The sequence below is a fragment of the Oryctolagus cuniculus genome, chromosome 9 (assembly GCF_051225735.1).
Source record: "Oryctolagus cuniculus isolate XC-2025 breed Fujian yellow rabbit chromosome 9, ASM5122573v1, whole genome shotgun sequence".
Classification (NCBI taxonomy): domain Eukaryota; kingdom Metazoa; phylum Chordata; class Mammalia; order Lagomorpha; family Leporidae; genus Oryctolagus; species Oryctolagus cuniculus.
Window position 1 is genome coordinate 65212327 of NC_142875.1, and position 21358 is coordinate 65233684.

Here is a 21358-nt window from a genome sequence, read left to right on the forward strand (position 1 = left end):
TTATTTATCAATCAAGTTCAAGCAATATTTATGTATGTTACATCTTTAAGTACTAAAATCATAGGGAACCAAAAGAAAAATAAAAGGACCTTTTAAGCAAATTCACATTGGCCAAGAATGTACCAAAAGTAAACTGATGTTCTAAATAGTTTGCATCTTTATTACCATTTATTTATAAAAATAAATACACATTTTTGTTTACACTAAAAGACTGTTATAAGGGATTTGACAAATTTACTTTAACCAGAGTTTGTATAAGATTTGAATTTTGAACATATTACAAAGTCAAAATTATACCTTATTTAAATTTTAATGTTTTAAGAGTTAAAAATACTTTCTTCACAAAAAAAAGTTCAGAGATCATAAAATTCTGCTGTCTTAAGCAGTTAATACATAGTACATAATACATAGTACATAATAAACAGGGGGCACAGATATCATATTACTTGAAAGATTATCAAAACACGTTGCTAAGACTATCACCAAAATCAGAAAATCTATCCAAAAATGATTGCACTTTATATTTTTATACTAGATAAATTACACATACCATTTTGTAACAGTTTGTATACAATTCAAAGTTCTCAAGTTACCTTCTGTAATTGCTGCTGTAACCTTTACCACGAGGTGAAGGGCCATGTATGAACCTACATGTGTTTCCATAGAGGCAGTTGCCAGTCTTCAGCCAGTTACGGCACTGTGTCTAAGAGACAGATATTACTAAGTTAATTTCATATTTATTTCTTGAAAAACGATGCTAGTGGGGCAAAATTAAAACAAATGCTACCAAAATTCCACTGTACAATCCCCAATAATAAAAACATCAGAGAAATATGAAAAGCCCATAAACCCTATCATCTTTCCACTCTTTTTTATAGAACACATTTAATAAAACTTACTAAACCAACATTCCTAAAAAAAAAAAAACAATCTGTTCACCTTTATGACACAAATCAGTACTTCAGTAATAGCACTCTAAGGGAAACCCCACAACTGCACTAGTGGTAACTCACCTCTGCTGTGCTGCCAGTGCTGGGTCCAAGCCTCTCAAATACACTAGGTCTTCGGGATGTGCTATCAGAGATGGTCTTGGTATTTTCCACTGTGACCTTCCTTCTAATTTTTGACATTTTGAATTACTTTAACCAAAAAACAGAGAGGCAAAACTGTAAAATTCTTCAGACTTAAATAACTGGGTCCATAATTTGGAAGCAGATAAAACTGTAGGTAACACTATAAAATTGCAGAGGATTTTCCTGGGAAGAAAAAAAGGAATAGGAGAGGTCACAAGCAAACCAGATAAGGTATCTTCTAAAATAAGTCTTATTACTGAATATATAATAACTATGAAATCTGTTGGCTAAAATTGTACCTCTTATGCAAAGTGAACAGATATGATTCTAAGCACACAGTAAAGTTTTCACAGTATTCAACCTCAAAAAACACACAAACTGATTTATAAGTTATTTACAAAAATAAAATAGTTATAGTTATAAGTGAAAATTTTGCTTAAGATAGTTATAGTTATAAGTGAAAATTTTGTTGTTAATATAAGTTGTTTTCTACAGTTAAAGTGACAATAGTAGATACGGTTCAAAAATCAGCTTGGGAGAAAATACTGTCTTACCAGAAGTAAAAAAGGAATAAAGCATTCTGATCAAGGATATTTATTACAAAAATACCAAAAAACATTAAAAAACCCTTTAATGTTGATAAAATAACCTTCTTTCAAAATAGGAAAGGTAACCAATCAGCTATAATTGACAGCAAGGACAGAAAATAAGGTGTAAAAAAATTTTTGAAAAATAAATAAAATCTTCAAAATTAAAACTATAATAGAAAACTAAACCAATTATCAGAATGTTATTCAAAAAGATCATGGAAATCATGTATCAAAAAAAAACCTAGATTTTACATCAAAATACATATATTTTTAAAGATTTTATTTATTTATTTGATAGGTAGAGTTACATACAGACAATGAGAGAGAGAGACAGAGAGAGAGATCTTCCTTCCATTGGTTCACCCCCCAAATGGCCGCCACAGCTGGCGCTGCACCAATCCAAAGCCAGGAGCCAGGTGCTTCCTCCCGGTCTCCCATGCAGGTGCAGGGCCCAAGCACCTGGGCCATCCTCCACTGCACTCCCTGGCCACAGCAGAGGGCTGAACTAGAAGAGGAGCAACCGGGACTAGAACCTGGTGCCCATATGGGATGCTGGCGCAGCAGGTGGAGGATTAACCAAGTGAGCCATGGCACCAGCCCAAAATAAATATATTTTTAAATTCCATTTTCCACCAGCTTTTTGAAGTACTCTCATGTAACTGGATGTGTCAATTAAAATATTAGATGATGACAATATATGTTAGAAAACAATAAATTCTGTATCAAGAAGCTATAACCCAGAGAGTATACTCCTGTGGGAAGTTGGTAAGAAATGACAAAAATAGGAGCTGGACTTGTGGCGTAGAAGGTTAAGCCTCTGCCTACAACACAGGCCTTCTCAAGCGCTGGTTGGATATCTGGGTGCTCTACTTCTCATCCAGCTCCCTGCTAATGCCTGGGAAAGCAGCAGGGTACAGTCCAAAACATATGGGAGATCCAGAAGAAACTCCTGGCTCCTGGCTCCCTCCCGTCTTCAGCCTGGACCAGCCCCAGCCATTACGGCCATTTGGGAACTAAACTAGCAGATGGAAGATACCTCTTTCTCCCTAACTACCCCCACCACCACCATTTCCCCTCCTCTCTCTGTAATTTTGCCTTTCATATAAATAACAAAAAAGGAAAAGAAATAAGAAAAGACTTAAAAATTGCAATCAGAATGTTAGCTAAAGTCTTAATAATCAAAAGTTACTAGAATGAACCTGAGCAGCTAAAAAAGCAAAAGTTCAATCACAATCGGTCTTTAATATGACTTCAAAGTAAAGACATATCCCTTAAAAGGAAACTGAGACATAGTAATATCAAATCAAAAGTAAAAAATTATAAACAATGTTTGGTTCAATTAGGTACTGAAGTCACATTTTAAAAAGGACCCACAGAATAAAGGCAACATTTGAGGAGTGAAAAAAGGTGGTGAACCAAGAAAAGGAAAACATCCTATAAACAGAAATATTTATATTCTTCTTACTCCTTAATATAAAATATAACCATATTCAACACGGGCAAGTTTTCTTATCATTCAAAGAAGTCAGAGAATAAAGCAGTTACAAATTTTAAAAATTAGTGTAGTGTGTCAAATAAACGAAGAATCTGCTAAAAATAAAGTCATTTATGTACGGGGACCAGCTCTACATACAGGTATCAGCAGATTTTATTTTTCTTGGGCTCATTTTCAGCGCAATGTGAACTTACAAGATGAAAAATTGGCAAAATTTTTATGTCCATTTGATTCACTAAAAATAAAGAACTGAGGGGCCGGCGCTGTGGCACAGCAAGTTAACACCCTGGCCTGAAGCACCGGCATCCCATATGGGCGCCGGTTCTAGTCCTGGCTGCTCCTCTTCCAATCCAGCTCTCTGCTATGGCCTGGGAAAGCAGCAGAAGATGGCCCAAGTCCTTGGGCCCCTGCACCCGCATGGGAGACCTGGAAGAAGCTCCTGGCTCCTGGCTTCGGATTGGCACAGCTCCGGCCGTTGTGGCCAAATGGGGAGTGAACCAGAGGATGGAAGACCGACCTCCCTCCCTCCCTCCCTCCCTCCCTCTCTCTCTGTGTAATTCTGAATTTCAAATAAATAAATAAATCTTTAAAAAAAGAAAATAAAGAACTGAAAGCTAAGAGAAATGGAGCTAAGAAAGACCTTCTGGAAAATGTAGACCTTTAAGAAAAACTTTTTTTTTGTTTTTAACATTATAACCAAGCAAGACTCAATAGTAAGAAATAAATGTGTCAGGCAGGCACTGTGGCGTAGACTGTTAGGCCTCCACTTGTGGTGCCAGAATCCCATATGGGCGCCAGTTCAAGTCCCAGCTGCTCCACTTTTGATCCAGCTCCCTGTTAATGTACCTGGGAAAGCAGCGGAAGATGGCCCAAGTGCTTGGGCCCTGCACCCATGTGGGACACCCAGAAGCTCCTGGCTCCTGATCAGCTCAGCTTGCTGTTGCTGCCATCTGGGGAGTGAACCACCAGACAGAAGACTTCTCTCTCTGTCTCTCCCACTCTGCAACTCTGCCTCTCAAATAAATAAATAAATCTTTTAAAAAAGAAATAAAAAAAAGTAAATTGTGTCACAAAATATATAGGAAAAGGCAGGGAGGAATAAAACACATTTTAAAGTTTTATTATTTATTTCTATAAATATTAATATAAAGACATAATCCTCAACAATTCAATTTTTATAACATTTTAGCAAACAAAATTAAATGAATTTCAAAATTTCCTCATTAGCTAGCTATCTAGAACTTGTGAAACAGGGACATCAACTCATTACACTACCTCAAGGATACTAACCCAAACCTTACATTTTTCCTTCCACTATCTTACAGAAGTGGGTTAATGTTGCCCCAACACACCTGCCTCAATATGCCTCCACTCCCAACACACCCTCCTGCAACACCCCCAGCAACCCCGCCCCAAACTTTGCCAAAATAAAAACAATAAGTAGCTTATCCACATTTAGGACAATAAGTTATTTATTACTATACGTTGAAACACTGTTCATCTAGCATCTCTTTTCTTGTTTTTCTAAGATCTTCAGGTACTAATTTTCCCTTCTCTGTCATTTGCTCTTTGGATCAGCCCTTCTCTGCTCCTCTGACCTACTGCTGAAAAGCACTGGCCTCACAGCTTCTTCCCAGTCCTATAGAGTCCCTCACAAACTGAAGATTTCACAAGGTTTCGACTGCTATGCCAAAGACAATCAAGTGCAGATCAACGCTCCAAGCTCACACCACTCACTCTTGTAATTTCAACGCTAAAATAGTTGTTCCTCAGACAAACTTACAAATTAGGAACTACTACTCAATATGTCCTACACAGTGACTACTGCTGAGTCTTCCAATTTAAAAGGGTGGGGGTGAAAGAAATAAAGATACACTTTATTTCTTCTTTCACAGCACAGGTGTCAGACACTGCCCTAAAATGACACTGTATATGAGCACCAGATCAGGTTACAGGAGGGCCTGAACCAATAATTATACACACACACACACACATATATATATATATAAAATTCTAATTAAAAAGAAATCTTCTGACATTAACCTAGGAATCCTATCAGTAGCCAGCACTACAAAGTTACCTAAGCATTAGACATTCATGAGTTTATATAACTAAAACATTTTATGCTTGTAAAGTACACAATATATAACTTAAAATTCTGAGGCCCTCCAGTGGGGCTAGGGGTCTGGGGGCCTCTCAGACATAGGCAGAATGTCCTTCACAAGCAAGCTGCCAGATGTGGCTGGAAAGCCTGTCTCCAGACCTGCCGGCATCTCCCTCACTATGGCTTCTTGTGCTGCATGTGTGACCTTGCAGTCCTAAATCACATCTTCAAGTTAGTTGCAATCTTTCCACCCAGAGATAGCAGAAGCGGGGGCTGAGCCCCTAAGGAGAATTGGGCTCTCTCCGAGAGACTCTGCTATCTCCATGAGCCCAAAGCCAGACAACATACCATATGTCAAACTCCCGTCTATTGGGCACCCCCATAGAGTGACCCAGTGAAGAGACAGTAATGCCTTAAAAACCCTGGGCACTTCCTCAAAGCCAGTGTCCCATTTGAGCACCCCACCTGGTCTCCTTTCAGACCAGATGCCCTGGCTTTTTATTTCTACATGGAGCTGAGAAAAAGAACCCATGAAACTCTTTCTGGTAACAGCCCTCCCCTCCATGACTGCTAACAAACTCCATCCATCAATATATTATTATTTAGAATTTTGGATACACAAAAGAAGATGAATACTAAATCAGAATAAAATATAGATTTCATTGAAGGGGGAGAAACTTTTCAACTTACATTTGAACAGGCTTCAATGAGTGCTTCAAATTATTTGAGAAAAGTTAGGAAAAATAAGATAAAAATGTAAATACTAAAGTCTTCCTCAGCACAAAGACTATACACCGAGGTCTTAATAATTTACACTTTTTTGAAAGTTTTTCTCCATTTCTGCTTTCAAATTATTCCTCAGTTTAAGTTGGCATCACATTTCCATGCACTTCACCATGTCTTTCCCAAATATAAGAATTACCAAGGCCAGCATGTCACTGGTCAAAGTCTGTTAAATTATTTTCCTATTTCTCTTCTCCATTTGCAGAATAAACAAATACCTGAAGTTTTTATAATCTTTTTTCAATTAAAAAAAAAAAAAAAGAAAAGAAAAGCCAGCACAGTTTGAGTCTATTAATAATGACAACATGAGGGTCTTAATAAATAGGAATTCCTCCCTGGCCCAGGGAATCTTAGGTATTACAAGATACTCCCAGGTTCACTATGGATACAGCTGATAAGAAAATTATTTAGGTGCCCCTTTCTGAATAATTTATTCTGAAGTCTAACTACTAAAATCTTGCCAATAAAACATGTACCAGCTCTAGTATTTTTACTCCAATCTATAATTACATCTTCCCAAAGTCTCACTTACCAGCATAAAACAGAAGCATAAACTATTTTAATCTGAATGAAAAGCAACACATTAGAAAGTTGTCAAACAATTAAGCAACTAAAGCTACATAATAGTATTAACTAGTTGTAAGATAAATTTCTATCCTCTGAATTTTAAGATTAAAAGGGTTATATTGAAAATAAGATCTCTGAATAAACTTTAAAAAAAAAAAATAAGAGGGGCCAGCGCTGTGGCGCAGCAGGTTAAAGCCCCAGCCTACAGTGCCAGCATCCCCATAAGGGCGCCAGTTCGAGTCTCCTGCTGCTCCTCTTCCAATCTGGCTCTCTGCTGTGGCCTGGGAAAGCAGTAGAAGATGGCCCAAGTCCTTGGGCCCCTGTGCCTTCATTGGAGACCTGAAAGAAGCTCCTGGCTCCTGGTTTCAGAATGGCTCAACTCTGGCCATTGCAGAATGGAACACCTCTCTCTCTGGCTCTACCTCTCTCTGTAGCTCTTTCAAATAAATAGAAAAATTCTTAAAAAAATAAAAAATAAGAGTCTCTTCACTTTTGTATTTCATATTCTTAACAGGAAAAAAAGCTATATTTATCAGATGCAGTTTGAGATCATTTTTTAAAGAGAGCTATCTAGGGGCTGGCACTGTGGCATGGGGGTAAAGTCACCACCTGCGGTGACGGCATCTGATATGGACCCCATTCCTAGTTCAGGCTCCTCCACTTCCAATCAGGCTCCCTGCTAATGCGCCCGGGTACTTGGGCCCCTGCACCCACATGGGAGACCAGGAAGGAGCTCCTGGCTCTTGGCTTCAGACTGGCCCAGCTCCAGCTGTTGCAGCCATTTGGGGAGTGAACCAGAGGATGGAAGATCTCTGTCTCTCTTTGTCTCTTTATCTCTCTGTCTCTTTCTCCCTCTCTATAACTCTGCCTTTCAAGTAAATAAATCAATACTTAGAAAAAAATAAAAGAACTTTCTAAAAACAACCTTCCAGGTTACACACCTGTAAACTTCAGACAATTGCAAACAGGCAGAGCTAAACTGAATACACAGGTACTAGCAAGGCAATACTGTAGCACTGTTCAGGGGGAAAAATTATTGAAAAGACTGCTCACAGAGAATATTCCATGCTGGCAACTACCATAAAGTGAAGTATACAGAACTGTGACATAACAAAATTACCAAAAAAAGAATAAAAGAGACTTTATATATCAACAGGAGTTAATGTTTCACCTGCTACTAAATATCTGGTGAAAAAAAACAAAATAGTTTCACCTATGAGACAGTTTAAATGCATATGCATGTACACATGTACACACCTGTGGAAGGGGGAGACTAACATCTACTGAAGTCAATTTTTCAAATAAATATAATTCCATCTTCTATATGTAAATGATTCATTTTATAATGTAAACTAATGATTACTCATCAAAATTTAATAGCCTATTATATAGAAATTAATAAAGCATCCACTTGCTGGATTTTAGTATTTTTAATTTATAGTAGAGACAGAAAAATCAGATAAGTTTGCATATTCTGAAGTTTGCAATCAATACTAAATTTGAATCACTAACAATCAGAAAGGCAATAGGAGCACAAATGAGGAGTCTTCAAAAAATTCATGAACAATGCCTATCATGAAAAACATGAATTGCAATAAGATTTTGCACCAAAATAAACTTCCTTTAATTTTTCTACCAATTTCCTGTTGTATTTGATAAAACTGGATCCTATCACATACACACACAGTCTTAGTTTCACAATGCAACATTTATTTTTGAGAGGCAGAGCTCTCATTCGCTGGTTCAGTCCCCAAAGGCCCGCAAGCGCCGCCCGAAGGCGTGACCTATTTTCATAGATACAAACCGCTACATACCGGCAACAATTTTCTTAGTCTGTTGTTGAAACTGTTATCTACCACAATCTGAATATTTCACTAAGAAATTGGAGTCTATTTAAAAATCTAAAGATTGTGCCCACGAAACTCCCAAATACGTCGCGAAACTATTAAAGCTAGCATCCCTATATATACAGATTTATCTGCATGTATATCTACATCTATATATACAGGCTATACTGCACAACCATTTATCGATATACACACACATGTGCTGCAACAGTATCACGGACTTGAAAACTTGAGGTGTAAGGATCTTTTCTAAGGTAGTTCTTTAAGAGATTGCCCAGACCCGTAATTTTCAAAGTAGGTCAAGCCATCTGAAAGCCTCGTAGCCTTCGTTATCTGCTCCAAATAACTTTTCAGCCGCATAAATTATGCTACCCTATTAGGAAGAGATGATGCCAAACGTCACTCTCCTTTGATTCCACCTTCCCCGTTCCAGACACAGTTGCCAAAAAGTAACTACCCGGGAAACCTGAGCATAAAGTAGCACGCCTCAACTCCCCGCACCTGTCTTTAACGCTGCTGGGAGACACGCAAGACAAAACACATTTGAACGCCGGGCCCCTTTTTCTCTAACAGGTCTCGAATGCGCAAAGAGGAAGAATCTAATCCTGCTGCACCCTTCCGTTGCACAGAAACCAAACACGGTGCAAAGTTCCATGCCTACATTACATGGCAGTGAGGGACACAGCCTTTTGTCTCAGTCGCACTGTCCTCCTTGGACCATCGCCAGAATCCTAACTACAGCAAGAAACGAAATCTCAGCACAGGGAGCTGTTGCAGTGTTAAAGGTGGGGTGCTCAACATCCCCCCATGACCCTAGCTGGGAAAAAGGCCAACTCGCTCCCCGCCTGCCCCCCAATTCTTGGTGTGCTCACGGACTTTCCCCAGATACACCAATTCCCAAAGAGCCTACCTGCTGCTCAAGCTCCCCTCACAAGCGCAATCCGGGGGCGCCACCGCCGCCTCCGTTCCGGGGAGCGGGGAAGGCGACTCTGTCCCCGCGCCTGGCCCCGGGAGGACTACGATGAAGAGAAAGAGGTGCACGCGCGGCTCCCGGGAACCGGCCCTCGCCTAGCGAGGGGCTCCCGGGGCGGCTGAAAAGCAAAAGCCGCCCGCCGCCTTGCCAAGATCAAGCGACACAGGAAAGCAGGAAGAAAAAGAATGAAGACATTGGCGAGCAAGAAAAGGCAACAAAAACACTACCAGGCCGCTAGGAGGACCGCCTCAAAATGCCGCCGGAAGTCAGGGTTTTGCCCTGTTCCTTTAGAGCGAGGCCGCTTCCGGCCGCCAGATTAGTCGTCAGCGCTCAGGCACCGCCCCCTCGTTGGGCACGCCCCTCGACGTGACGTCAGTGGGCTGCTGTGGAGTCGTCTTGGGCGCTGGAGATCCCGGACTAGGGACCTTCCCACCGACAGGTGAATTTAAGAGGTGTTTGCTGTTTCTGTTGCATAAGTTCTCACAGGCAACACCTGTTTAAGTGCTCAAAGTGCTACATTTGCTCTCGAAAGTAACTACAGACGTGGAATGTCCGGAAGTTCGACTCGGTTATGCGGCGCTGAGATGGAGCCAGAGGCGATATTTTTCTGTTCATGGCACCGCTCCCCTGCTGGGCCATCGCATGTTACTGTGGAGCCCAAGGGATGCAGAGTTGTGTTTTTAAAGGCGCAGGCAGAAATGTAGTGAAACCAGGAACAGAAATCGTTCGTGTATTCCTGACCTCATTTCCTTTTGATGCTTGGAATCCAGTCATCTGCAGGAAGCTAGTTAGTAGAATTACTTGAGATGGCTAGTCAGGCGTGGGAGTTGAAGGAAAAAATCAGCACCTAGCCATATCCAGATTTTTTCAAAAAGATAAAAATACCCCTGGGCCTTTGTCTGCCTTCATTTCAAATTAGCGTTTATTTTGTTCTTTGACAAAACCACAGACCGGGAAAACATTTTCACAAAACTGATAGCTTAGAAAGACACTGGACAATGGTTTGGCCTTGCTGGGATCAGGGGATTAAAATACGGAAGCCTAGCCACCACGTCAGAGGCCTCCAAGGTTCCTGATGACGTGCCGAGCTATTTTCAGGACGGCGGCCAGGGCCTCTGTGCACGTGGGCTTGATGTAACGCTCCGGCAGCAGGAATCCGTATCTGCCAGTGTCTCGAAGCTCAATTGTAAATGAGTATTTGATGCCTAAGTCGTAGATCCAGTCGTCTGAACCTCCAGGAGCTAGGTCTGAAAGAAAAAGGAAATTGTCTTTTGGGATATAGGTGTTTTGCAATAGGATTTTTTTTAATGAAAAATATTTTTTAAAATTATTAAGTCACATAAATTTCTTGTAGCAAAATGAAGGCTAAAGAAAAAGACGAGAAAGAAGAAAACAAAAATTAGTCGTAATCCTACCAAGCAATGATATTTACCAGTAATGTTTTAGTGCGGCTTTCCTCCCAGTACAGACTCCCTGATTTTTTCTTTTTCTTTTTTTTACTAAATATATAAGATCACACTATGTATACAGTTTGTAAGTACAATCATTGTAACATTTTTAAATTGATAAGTTCAGATTTGCTTCCTTATTTTTATTTTTTATTTATTTATTTATTTATTTATTTTACAGGCAGAGTGGACAGTGAGAGAGAGAGACAGAGAGAAAAGTCTTCCTTTTCTGTTGGTTCACCCCCCCAATGGCCTCTGCGGTCAGCGCACTGCAGCCAGCGCACCGTGCTGATCCTAAGCCAGGAGCCAGGTGCTTCTCCTGGTCTCCCATGGGGTGCAGGGCCCAAGTACTTGGGCCATCTTTCACTGCACTCCCGGGCCACAGCAGAGAGCGGGCCTGGAAGAGGGGCAACCGGGACAGAATCTGGCACCCCGACCAGGACTAGAAACCGGTGTACAGGCACTGCAGGCGGAGGATTAGCCTATTGAGCCGCGGCACCGGCCCTGCTTCCTTATTTTTAATGATCTCGTAGCATTGCATTATAAAGCTAGATATAATCAATTTAAATAATTAGATTTTAGGCAATTTTTTACTAATATAAACAATTTTACTACAACCTACCCTTGTTGACACATAACTGCTTTGTTTCTTTAGAATATTCTTTTCCAGTAGGCTTTCTAGATTAAGGGTAAGCACTTTTAGGCTTTACCATACTTGTTCCCAGATACGTTTCAAAAGCAGTGAGCCGATTTATGCTACCACTCGCAGGGTCTGAGTATGCCTCCTTCCCCTTCCAGCACAATCCACAGAAATTATCCTTTCCAGCAATTTTATGGGTGAAAAATAATATCGTTATCTTATCTTTCTTTCATTATCACAGAGTTGAACTGTTTTTTGAGTATTATCCATCTTTATTTTTCTGTCAATTATCCTTGCTCATTTTTCTGTGGTTTATTTTAAAGATTGCTTACCAAATCAATGTTGGTGTTACTAGCCCTGTATAATATGTGGAAAATTTTTTGTCTCATTTGGTTTTTGGCTTTCAACTTAGTTTATGGGAGGGTGTTTATATTAAAATAATAGATCTATCTGGAGGGCCGGCGCCATGGCTCAATAGGCTAATCCTCCGCCTTGCGGCACTGGCACAACCGGATTCTGTCCTGGTTGCCCCTCTTCCAGGCCAGTTCTCTGCTGTGGCCCGGGAGTGCAGTGGAGGATGGCCCAAGTGCTTGGGCCCTGCACCCGCGTGGGAGACCAGGAGAAGCACCTGGCTCCAGCCTTCGGATCAGCGCAGTGCACTGGCTGCAGTGTGCCGGCTGCGGCAGCCATTGGAGAGTGAACCAACAGAAAAGGAAGACCTTTCTCTCTCTCTCTCTCTCTCACTGTCCACTCTGCCTGTCAAAAAAATAAAATAAAAAAAATTAAAAAAAAATCTATCTGGAATTTTTGTGAAAGATTAATATGATGAAGTTTTTTTCTAAATATCTTATCAGGTGTTTCAATTAATTTCTGACTGTTCAATTATCCAACGTTCTTTGTGTGTGTTTTTTTTTTTTAAGATTTATTTAGTTATTTGAAAGGCAGGGTTACAGAGAGACAGAGGCACAGAGAGAGAGAGAGAGAGAGAGAGGGCTTCCATTCACTGGTTCACTCGGTCTCAACGGCCAGAGCTGGGCGGATCCAAAGCCAGGACAGGAGCTTCTTCTGGATCTCTCACGTGGATGCAGGGGCTCAAGGACTTGGGCCATCTTCTACTGCTTTCCCAGGCCATAGCAGAGAGCTGGATTGGAAGTGGAGCAGCTGGGACTTGAACTGGTGCCCATATGGGATGCCAGCACTGCAGGCAGCAGCTTTACCCACTACGCCAGAACGCCAGCCCCTCCAACATTCTTAACTGGTTTAAAATGCCTTTTATTTATTTATTTATTTATTTAATTTATTTTTTTGACAGGCAGAGTGGACAGTGAGAGAGAGAAAGAAAGGTCTTCCTTTTGCCGTTGGTTCACCCTCCAATGGCCGCCGTGGCCATCATGCTGCAGCCGGTGCACTGCGCTGATCCAATGGCAGGAGCCAGGTGCTTCTCCTGGTCTCCCATGGGGTGCAGGGCCCAAGCACTTGGGCCATCCTCCACTGCACTCTCTGGCCACAACAGAGAGCTGGCCTAAAGAGGGGCAACCGGGACAGAATCCGACGCCCCGACCGGGACTAGAACCCGGTGTGCCAGCACCGCAGGCAGAGGACTAGCCTAGTGAGCCACGGCGCCGGCTAAAATGCCTTTTTTATGATATAAGCAGATCTCCTTATCTATCGCAGTGTCTTTATGTACTCATTATTTTTATTCATCTGTCTCTTCCAAGTTCAGTGTTACACTATCTTGATTACTACAGGTTTATAATGCATGCCAACATCTGATTGGAGACATATTCTTAGTAGTCCTTTCAGAACTTTAAAAACTCATCTAACAAATTCTTTCTCTTTTAAAGATTTCTTTTTTTCTTTGAAAGAATTACAGAGAGTGCTTCCATCACTGATTCACTCCCCAGATGTCTGCAAAGGCTACAGCTGGGCCAGTCTGAAGCCAGAGGTGCCTAAAACTCCATCCTGGTCTCCCAGATGGGTGGCAGGGACTCAAATACTTGGGCCATCTTCTGTTGCTTTTCCCAGATACATTATCATGGAGCTGATCGGAAGTGGAACAGCCAGGACATGAACTCTGGTGCCTGTATAGGCTGCCAGCATCGCAGGTGGTGGTTTAACCTGCTGCACAGTGTAGGCAGCCCCAAATTTATTCTTTCAAATTAACTTCAGAATTATTTGAGTATCCATCAGGATTGCATTGAATACATACATTACTTTAGAAAAAAATGTATATTGTTTCCCCACTCAAAGCCATGGTCAGTTTCTACTTTTGTCTTTTATATACACCACTAAAATTTTCTAGAGTTTTCATGTAGCTGCTATAAGTTTATTTTGTGTGTGCACATATATACACACATATTAATTTAAAATTAATCCATATGTGTGTACGTGCTTGTAGGTATACATGTATTTAATGCAGGCAATGCTATCTACTTTATTTTCTACCTTACTATTTTTATATATAATGTTACAGAATTATCTGTATTTTATAATGAGCTACCTTAGTCACCTCTTTGATTGTTACTAATATTTTTGGTTGCTTTTCTACATTTTTCTAGGTGGACAACTGTGTAATATGCAAAGAATGACAATTTTTGCTTCACTGTACCTATATATGGATTTACAAGGTTATTTACTGAAGCATTGCTTGTGATTAATATTGGAAAATATCCCATCAACAGCGGATTAGGTATGGCACTCATTCATTGATTCATTCATCAAATGTTTGTGAAAACCATGCTCAACATCCGGTATTTATTCTTCCAGCCATTTCCCTATACTTCTACATGCATGCTGGAGGAATGAATGTGTGAAGATGGGCTGATTTCATGATAGCAGAAGGTTGCTTCATCAACTCCTCCAGCCCTGAGGCACTGCAGTTAATGTTCTGGCAAATGACCAGAGAGAAGAGGATGGAGGCCAAGAACCCTCTTGTCAGTGAAGATGAGTATGAGGTTCTTCTGTAACAAAGCAAGGTCCTTGGTCAGGAAAGGCAGAGTGGATCAAGGACACTAGAGACAAACACTGTGTGGACCAATTGGCTGACATTTGGGGGTGGGGCAGGGTTGGAACCAGGAGGAAGGAAATTCTGGACTTTGTTCTGAGCATGTGGTGCTTAAGCAGTTTATTGGAAATAATATGAATGTGAGTTTTTATACCCTTATAGATCCTACCTGTTAAAGAAAACTCTTGGACTTTGCACTCTGCCCACTCCACATTTGAAATGCTACTCCCTCTCTCTGGTTTCCTCCACACTTGTTAGCCACTTGCCAGTGTGGTCTCCTAGAAGTGTTACCTACAGACCAAGACATTCCCAGGCCACTTAAGCTAAGTAGTGTCTTTCACCTATCCTCATTCTCAAGCCTATAATCCTATTTTATTTTCTTCAAAGCACTTATCAATGGGATTATGCTATATTTTACTGTGTAATTGTTTATCCCCAGAGTTGGCGAGCTTTTTCTGTAAAGAACCAGAGAGACAATACTTGAGGTTTTGTGGGTCACATAGTCTCTGTCACGAAAGCCAGCATGCCTGATATGCAAATACATGAGCCTGCCTGTGTTCCAGTAAAGCTTTATTTATGTGCACCCGAATAGGAATGTCATAATTTTTCACGTCTCACAAAATTTTATTCTTCTCTTGATTTTTTTCAGCCATGAAAAAATTAAAAACCATTTGTAGTTCATGGGCTATATAAAAACAAGCAGTGGACTCAATTTGGCCTTTGAGCCATAGTTTGCTGACACATATAACTTGTTTATTTTCGGTTCCTCTTCTCCATCTCCCCTCCAGTTTCAAAAAACCAAAGCCAATTTCTTTCTCCGTTAAGAGTTCACCACATGGGGCCAGCGCAGTGGCTCACATGGCTAATCCTCTGGCTGCGGCGCCAGCATCCCATATGGGTGCCGGGTTCTAGTCCCGGTTGCTCCTCTTCCAGTCCAGCTCTCTGCTGTGGCCAGGGAGTACAGTGGAGGATGGCCCAAATACTTGCGCCCCTGCACCCGCATGGGAGACTAGGAGGAAGCACCTGGCTCCTGTCTTCGGATGGGCGCAGCGCCGGCTGTAGCGGCCATTTGGGGAGTGAATCAATGGAAGGAAGACCTGTCTCTCTGTCTCTCTCTCTCACTGTCTGCAACTCTACCTTTCTAATAAATTAAAAAAATAAAAATCAAAAAAAGAGTTCACCACATATAACTCCTTGTTGGTGTGATATACACAAAAGACATTCAGCTGTGTTGTGTCATGTGCTATACACTGTGGCACAGGCTGTCACTAAAAAGCATCTCAAATAAATGACATCTCCTAGATTTGTGCAGCATACCACCTGCACAGCCTTACAAGGTAGTTCTGAGATTCTTATGCGTTCTTTTGATCCTTTGTGACTCTCTAGTATGATGCCAATTCTGTAATCCCTTCTGTATAGTGTTAAGTATAACACTTTAAATATTATTTTAGACTCTTTTTAGTATATTCACCCATTAACATAATTTTCCTCAGCTTCTGTCATAGCAGTTATGGTTGCTAGTTTTTTGCATGTGGCCCTGTTTAAATATGCAGTTTGTAAAAATTAAACCCACATGGTAAAACCCAACATGTATTTCTTTAGAAATTTGCAGTTTTGCAAGATCTTAAAAAGAAATACTTACATAAACTCTCTGAGCCACTGCCGTGGGTATACCTGATGTTTTTATTAATATTCTCAATAGCACGAACTGCTTCACTGGCCACTAGAGACTGGGAGCAATAGGATATGAAATTTCAGTGAAGTATATCTTTGAAACACAACAAGTAGGTTTCTAAGAAACTACCATACATTAATTGAACCAAACTGTGCATGTGAAAAATATGTATTTGTCCTAAAGGTAAATTAAGAAGAAGAATAAATTGACTAAAAACATATTTTTCACTGTATGACAATCAGAAGTAAATGGCCTTAAACAAACTCTTCCAATACCTTAAAAATGTTACTCAATTTGCAGAAAAAATAATTCTTGCAAGACTTTTCATAAATATAGCTTGTTATTAGTAAAGTGAAGTAGAAGTATATTTCAAAAGTGTGGAGTTATTTCAGTCTTACACAAAATTTCAGCAAACTTTATATCCAGCTTCCGTAAATACATGCACCTAATACCTGAATTGCTTCTCCTCCTTCTCACAAACTCAATTGTATCCCTTTGTAAAATGTCTAGTGACTTCAAAAACCTCATCAAATACAAAAGATTATGCCCTTGTAGGAGACAAGATAATAACTAAATCCCCCATTTGACTGCATTGAGTTTCAGCTTTCAGAGATCTCTTCTGAGGTTCCTCCAAAAATTTTTTTTTCTGAGATTGGAATTAACATCGTGTCACTCTCTTGAAAAATGTGGAGAAATAACAATGGATAATATGTTGCACCATTTATTTGAAAAATAAGCTTTATGGAACCCCATGGTCTATATAATACAATGCATATTTATTCTGAAATTCAACCCCCTTCATGAGCTGACCTCTTCCACTTCCGGATGGTGTCAGGCTCCACTTCTGCACCCTCAGCGTCCCCTGAAAATCTTTCCTATGAGAACTGCCCTCTCCTCTGATTGAAAGGTCCTCCTTTCTCTAGTCACCTATTGAAATCCTCTTCCAATGCCTGGCTGACAACTGCCTGTTCTTTGTTATCAGTTGCACTTACTAAGGTTGTTTCTTTACAGTATTTTACCTCTCAGTAGAGAATGAATTCCTCAAGAACAGGGACTACTTTGCCTCTCACTTACCTCAGCATTGCCCTCTGAATGAATTAATGAGGCCATCCCTTGCTGTCCCAGCCACAGGTGAGTTCTACCATCAGTCTCGCTTATGTAGTAGTAGACATAACATTATTTCACAGTGTAGCTACTTGTAACATTTGCTTATGTCTCACTCCCTAATCATAGCGAATTATCTTAAAGAGTGGGGTCTTACCTAATGCTTCTTTGGATACATTATTTTACACATAATAATTCTCAACAAATATTTGTGCTGAGAGTAATCCAAGCTAAGAGACAATCCCACTAATTTTACTTTCCAAATCAGCATAAATATCTTTTCATTTGTTCAAAGATAACACCAATAAAAAGATCTCTTTAAAAGTTTCCACTTGAGAAGAAAAAATAATCAGAAATATCAAGTGTTTGTGTTCTAATTGAGCTATTTTCAGAAAATGCAGTGAACTTATATTAGTCATCAGCAATTGCTAGCACTCCTAGTGTCACTGTATTTCATTCTGTTAATAGAGGCAGAAAAATAATGAATCTGTAAAATGCAAACTACTATATAAATATCAGTCCTTCCCCAAGAATGAGATTGTTGCCATGATACTTCCATTGACTGGAAAGCACCTGGGATGAGAACTTTACCAGCTACCTTTTATCCATCAACCCAAGCATAGAACATCTGATACCAAAACATGATGAGAGATTAGCAAACTATATGGGTCCTCTTTCAATTTTCGGTATTGTCCACTACATTCTGACAAAACAGGTTGGCTTCATTGTGGAAATACTTTCATGGGACCAAAACTCAAGAGGTGGAGGGTTCAGTGCATCCACAGTCACCACAGTTAACACCAAACGAGGAGGGTGGGGCTGAGACTTCATCTGTGGTAGGCTGCCGCAGGAGGCTTAAGACCACACAGTAGTCCTGCCATTCCAGAGACTCTTGTCTTTGCTCCTGTGGCTTCATGTGCAGATCAGTTCAGGTGCAATAGTTCCCTCCTGAGCTGATAGAAATTTGATATTTTCTTAGGAAGTCCATCTGCTGGAATTAAGATCATGTCCTCAGGGTAAGGCCCACTGATGACCTTCCTGTAGTGACCCTTGACCTCAGGACCACCCTTTAACAGAGTGAACCCATGGTGTGAAACATTCATTCATCTGTCCTGAACAGGAACATTTTCCCACAGGTTTTGATTCTTCAACTAAGTATGATTTTATTTCTGAAATGTTAATGAGAATAATAACAAACTAGTACTTACCAGCTCCTCATGGTCTTTGCTTCTGCTTCTATTATAGGAATATGGGAAGAGTATCTTCTGGGAGTAAGAGTGCATGCTGATGTAAGCTTTAATGTGGTTGATATTTCTTCTCAGGAAGCTGGCCACTGCCTTCACCTCTGGCTCGGACTCGGGATAAAGTCCACAGTAGGTTTCCGAACATGAGACACTTGAGGCACCTTCCTCTGTAGTAAGGTTGATAAAATGGAATTGATAAAATAGATGCATGTATCATCATAATATAGTGTTTCCCTGATGAGATGTCCTCCCAATATCTGGGGGTGAGGTAGTGCTCTTTAAAGAACATTTTTTTTTTATTTTTAAATCCATTTTTTATTTATTGGAAAAACAGAGAGACAAAGAGAAACCATTCATTCACTAGTTCACTCCACAAATGCCTGCAACAGCCAGGGCTGAACCAGGCTGGAGTCAGTAAATAAGATAATTCAACCCAGGTCTCTCAGATGGGCACTTGAGCCATGATTTGCTGCCTTCCAGGGTACACATTAGTAGGAAGCTGGAATCAGAAGCAAAGTTGCTGGGACCCAAACCAGCACTGTAAGGTAGGATGTGTGCATCCTGAGCGATGTCTTTACAACCATATCAAATGCCCATCCCAAGAAGGTGTTTCTGATGCCTGCTAAATATTGCTTATGTCTCTTCGGAGTCAAATATTCGCAAACCCACAGAGCAGACCCCCTAACAGTTACTCCTAACCCCACCCTCTCTTGCTGCCTATCTTGCAGCCTTGAGGAAGCAGCCAAGAGAAGTTTGGAGATGAGAGCCCTGTCCAAATATCTGGTTCTGTGATGTAAAAATGAGCCTCATTTTCTTTAATCCACTGTAAATATGGTTTTCCTGGTTTTTATAGTAAAAAACTACTTGTCATTATAGCTCATACAAGAAAAGTCTCACTTGAGGACTCAGAATTTGCAGGTCTGCCTTCAGAGCTCTTTTCAACACTTGCTAAAGTGGTTTAGCCAATAAAATGGGTGGTGACATTAGTAGCTTTGGGATCCGCAAGGAGGGAAGGCCTACACTTCCGGGAATGGAGAGTCCCTACCCGCACTTCCAGGGAAGAAAAGTCCTTGTCAAGGTCTCCGCGGGTGCCTGAAGGTCAACCAGTGAGGATCAGACCCGCCTCAACCTTTAACCCCCATGCCCTGAATCTATAAAAGGAGCTCTCCCAATCTCTGACGCGTGACTTCCACAGCCCCCGCTCTGTTGCTCTGTTGGGGCCGTGGAACCTCACCCGGGAGCGGAACCCCAATAAAAGCCTGTGAATTAATTGATTCGTCTGCCTGGGAAGATTTGTTATGCGCCGGACACCTTGCAGACATTTGGTGCCAGAATAGTGTTATTCATTCCTTGGAGAGATTTTGGTATATATCATTTCAGATGAAGGCCTGCCTTCCAACACTTCTACTCTGTCCCTCATTCACAGTGACAGAGCCCCAGAGAGCCACCTGTGACTCAAGAGATTACTCCCTCCTAGAAATGTTGTAGGACTCATTTGTGCTGTCAGTCTTGTTTCTCCCAGTGATAATTTGAAAGCAAGACTAGTTTCTGTCCAGCTGTTCTCTTGAACAAAGATAATAATAACAGCAGCAGCTCCCACCCACAGAGTACAGGCTTATGTCGGGAGCTGTGGTAAGATTTCTGCAGTTCCTCATTTAATCCTCACAGCAACCCTAGGAAGTATATATTGTTATGTTAGGAGATGCAAATTTCACGCTGTTGGTGGTAACCATCCTACACAGTATGAGGCTACACAGCATACTGTTAAGTACCCAATCGCTCAGTTTTAATCTTGGCTTTGCCACTTAATAGCTATGTGGCCTTGGGTAATTTTTTAAACCTATCTAAAGCTCAATTTCTTTATCTACAAGATTTAAAAATTCTACATTAACTGGGGATTGAGTATTGGCTTAGCTAATGCATACAAAGAACTGCACAGTGCCTGCATACACTGTGGGTTCCCTAAGTTTGCTGCTTTCCATCCTTATCATCATCATGTACACTGGAACCCACAGAAAGCTACGTGTACCCTGGAGATGAGGTGGAGAGAGGAGGGAATCAGTGCAGTGCTCCAGGTCCAGTTTATGTATGTTTCTGAATCCAGTTGCATCACTCTCCTTACAAAGTCACCTATGTTTTTTAGGGTTGCTCTGTTTTTTTCCTTTTATTTGGACAGAAATAATGTTTACTAAACAGTTATTTCCCCATAAGAAAATGTGCTGAACACCAGATACCTTTCCAAGTATTTTAATTGTTTTTATTTTTAACCAGCAATATAATTGAACAAACTGTTTTTGATAGTTTAGTCACCTTTGGATACTCTTACCCTCTTTTTCCCTGGTGTATAGTTCTAGAACATGGAGAGTTGCAGAAAACACGTACAGAAGACAAAGGTGGGTGAGGGCATGAAAGAGCTGGAGAGGTGGTTCCCAAGTATGAGTCTACAGACCAGGGATGTTCAATAGAAACATAATGCAAGTCACACACTTATTTTAAATTTTCAAGTAACTACTTTCATAAAAGTAAAAAGTAGTAAGTGAAATGAATTTAATATTCTACTTCATTTAACTCAGTATGTACAAAGTATCATCATCTCAAATGGAATCAACATTAAATTATTCAAAAATATGCAAATTTTATTAACACAATGTTTTAAATGTGTTGTTTATTCATTTGAGAGGGAGAGAGATTTCCATTCACTGTTCATTCCCCAACTAACTGCCTTCAATATATAGGACTGGACGGGGCTAAGGCCTGGAGCAGGAATTCATCCCAGGGCTCCCACATGGATGATAAGGGGCCAATTACTTG

The 21358-nt window shown here is 40.6% G+C and overlaps 2 protein-coding genes and 1 long non-coding RNA gene across 6 annotated transcripts in view; 1 reads left to right on the top strand and 2 right to left on the bottom strand.

Moving 5' to 3' along the window:
• Positions 1 to 9760, bottom strand: part of ZC3H13 (zinc finger CCCH-type containing 13) — a 100569-nt gene extending 90809 nt beyond the window's left edge. For all 3 annotated transcript variants that reach the window (XM_002712953.6, XM_008259990.5, XM_008259989.5), the window contains exons 1-3: positions 9370 to 9760; positions 1014 to 1256; positions 594 to 703 (exon numbers count right to left, since the gene is read on the bottom strand). In XM_002712953.6, coding sequence (XP_002712999.3) covers positions 594 to 703; positions 1014 to 1130 — 227 coding nt within the window. In that variant the 5' untranslated portion in view covers positions 1131 to 1256; positions 9370 to 9760. The remainder of the gene's footprint in view (positions 1 to 593; positions 704 to 1013; positions 1257 to 9369) is intronic.
• Positions 9746 to 17330, top strand: LOC103349055 (uncharacterized). Of its 2 annotated transcripts, XR_016212912.1 has the most exons (4): positions 9746 to 9871; positions 14079 to 14209; positions 14287 to 14453; positions 17211 to 17330. It is a non-coding gene; the product is annotated as an uncharacterized LOC103349055 (long non-coding RNA). The 2 variants fall into 2 exon arrangements; XR_007920977.3 differs by lacking the exon at positions 17211 to 17330 and having other exon boundaries at positions 14287 to 15146.
• CPB2 (carboxypeptidase B2) overlaps positions 10337 to 21358 on the bottom strand; it is a 53971-nt gene continuing 42949 nt past the window's right edge. The window contains exons 9-11 of the mRNA XM_008259991.5: positions 18512 to 18714; positions 16167 to 16254; positions 10337 to 10679 (exon numbers count right to left, since the gene is read on the bottom strand). Coding sequence (XP_008258213.1) covers positions 10486 to 10679; positions 16167 to 16254; positions 18512 to 18714 — 485 coding nt within the window. The 3' untranslated portion in view covers positions 10337 to 10485. The remainder of the gene's footprint in view (positions 10680 to 16166; positions 16255 to 18511; positions 18715 to 21358) is intronic.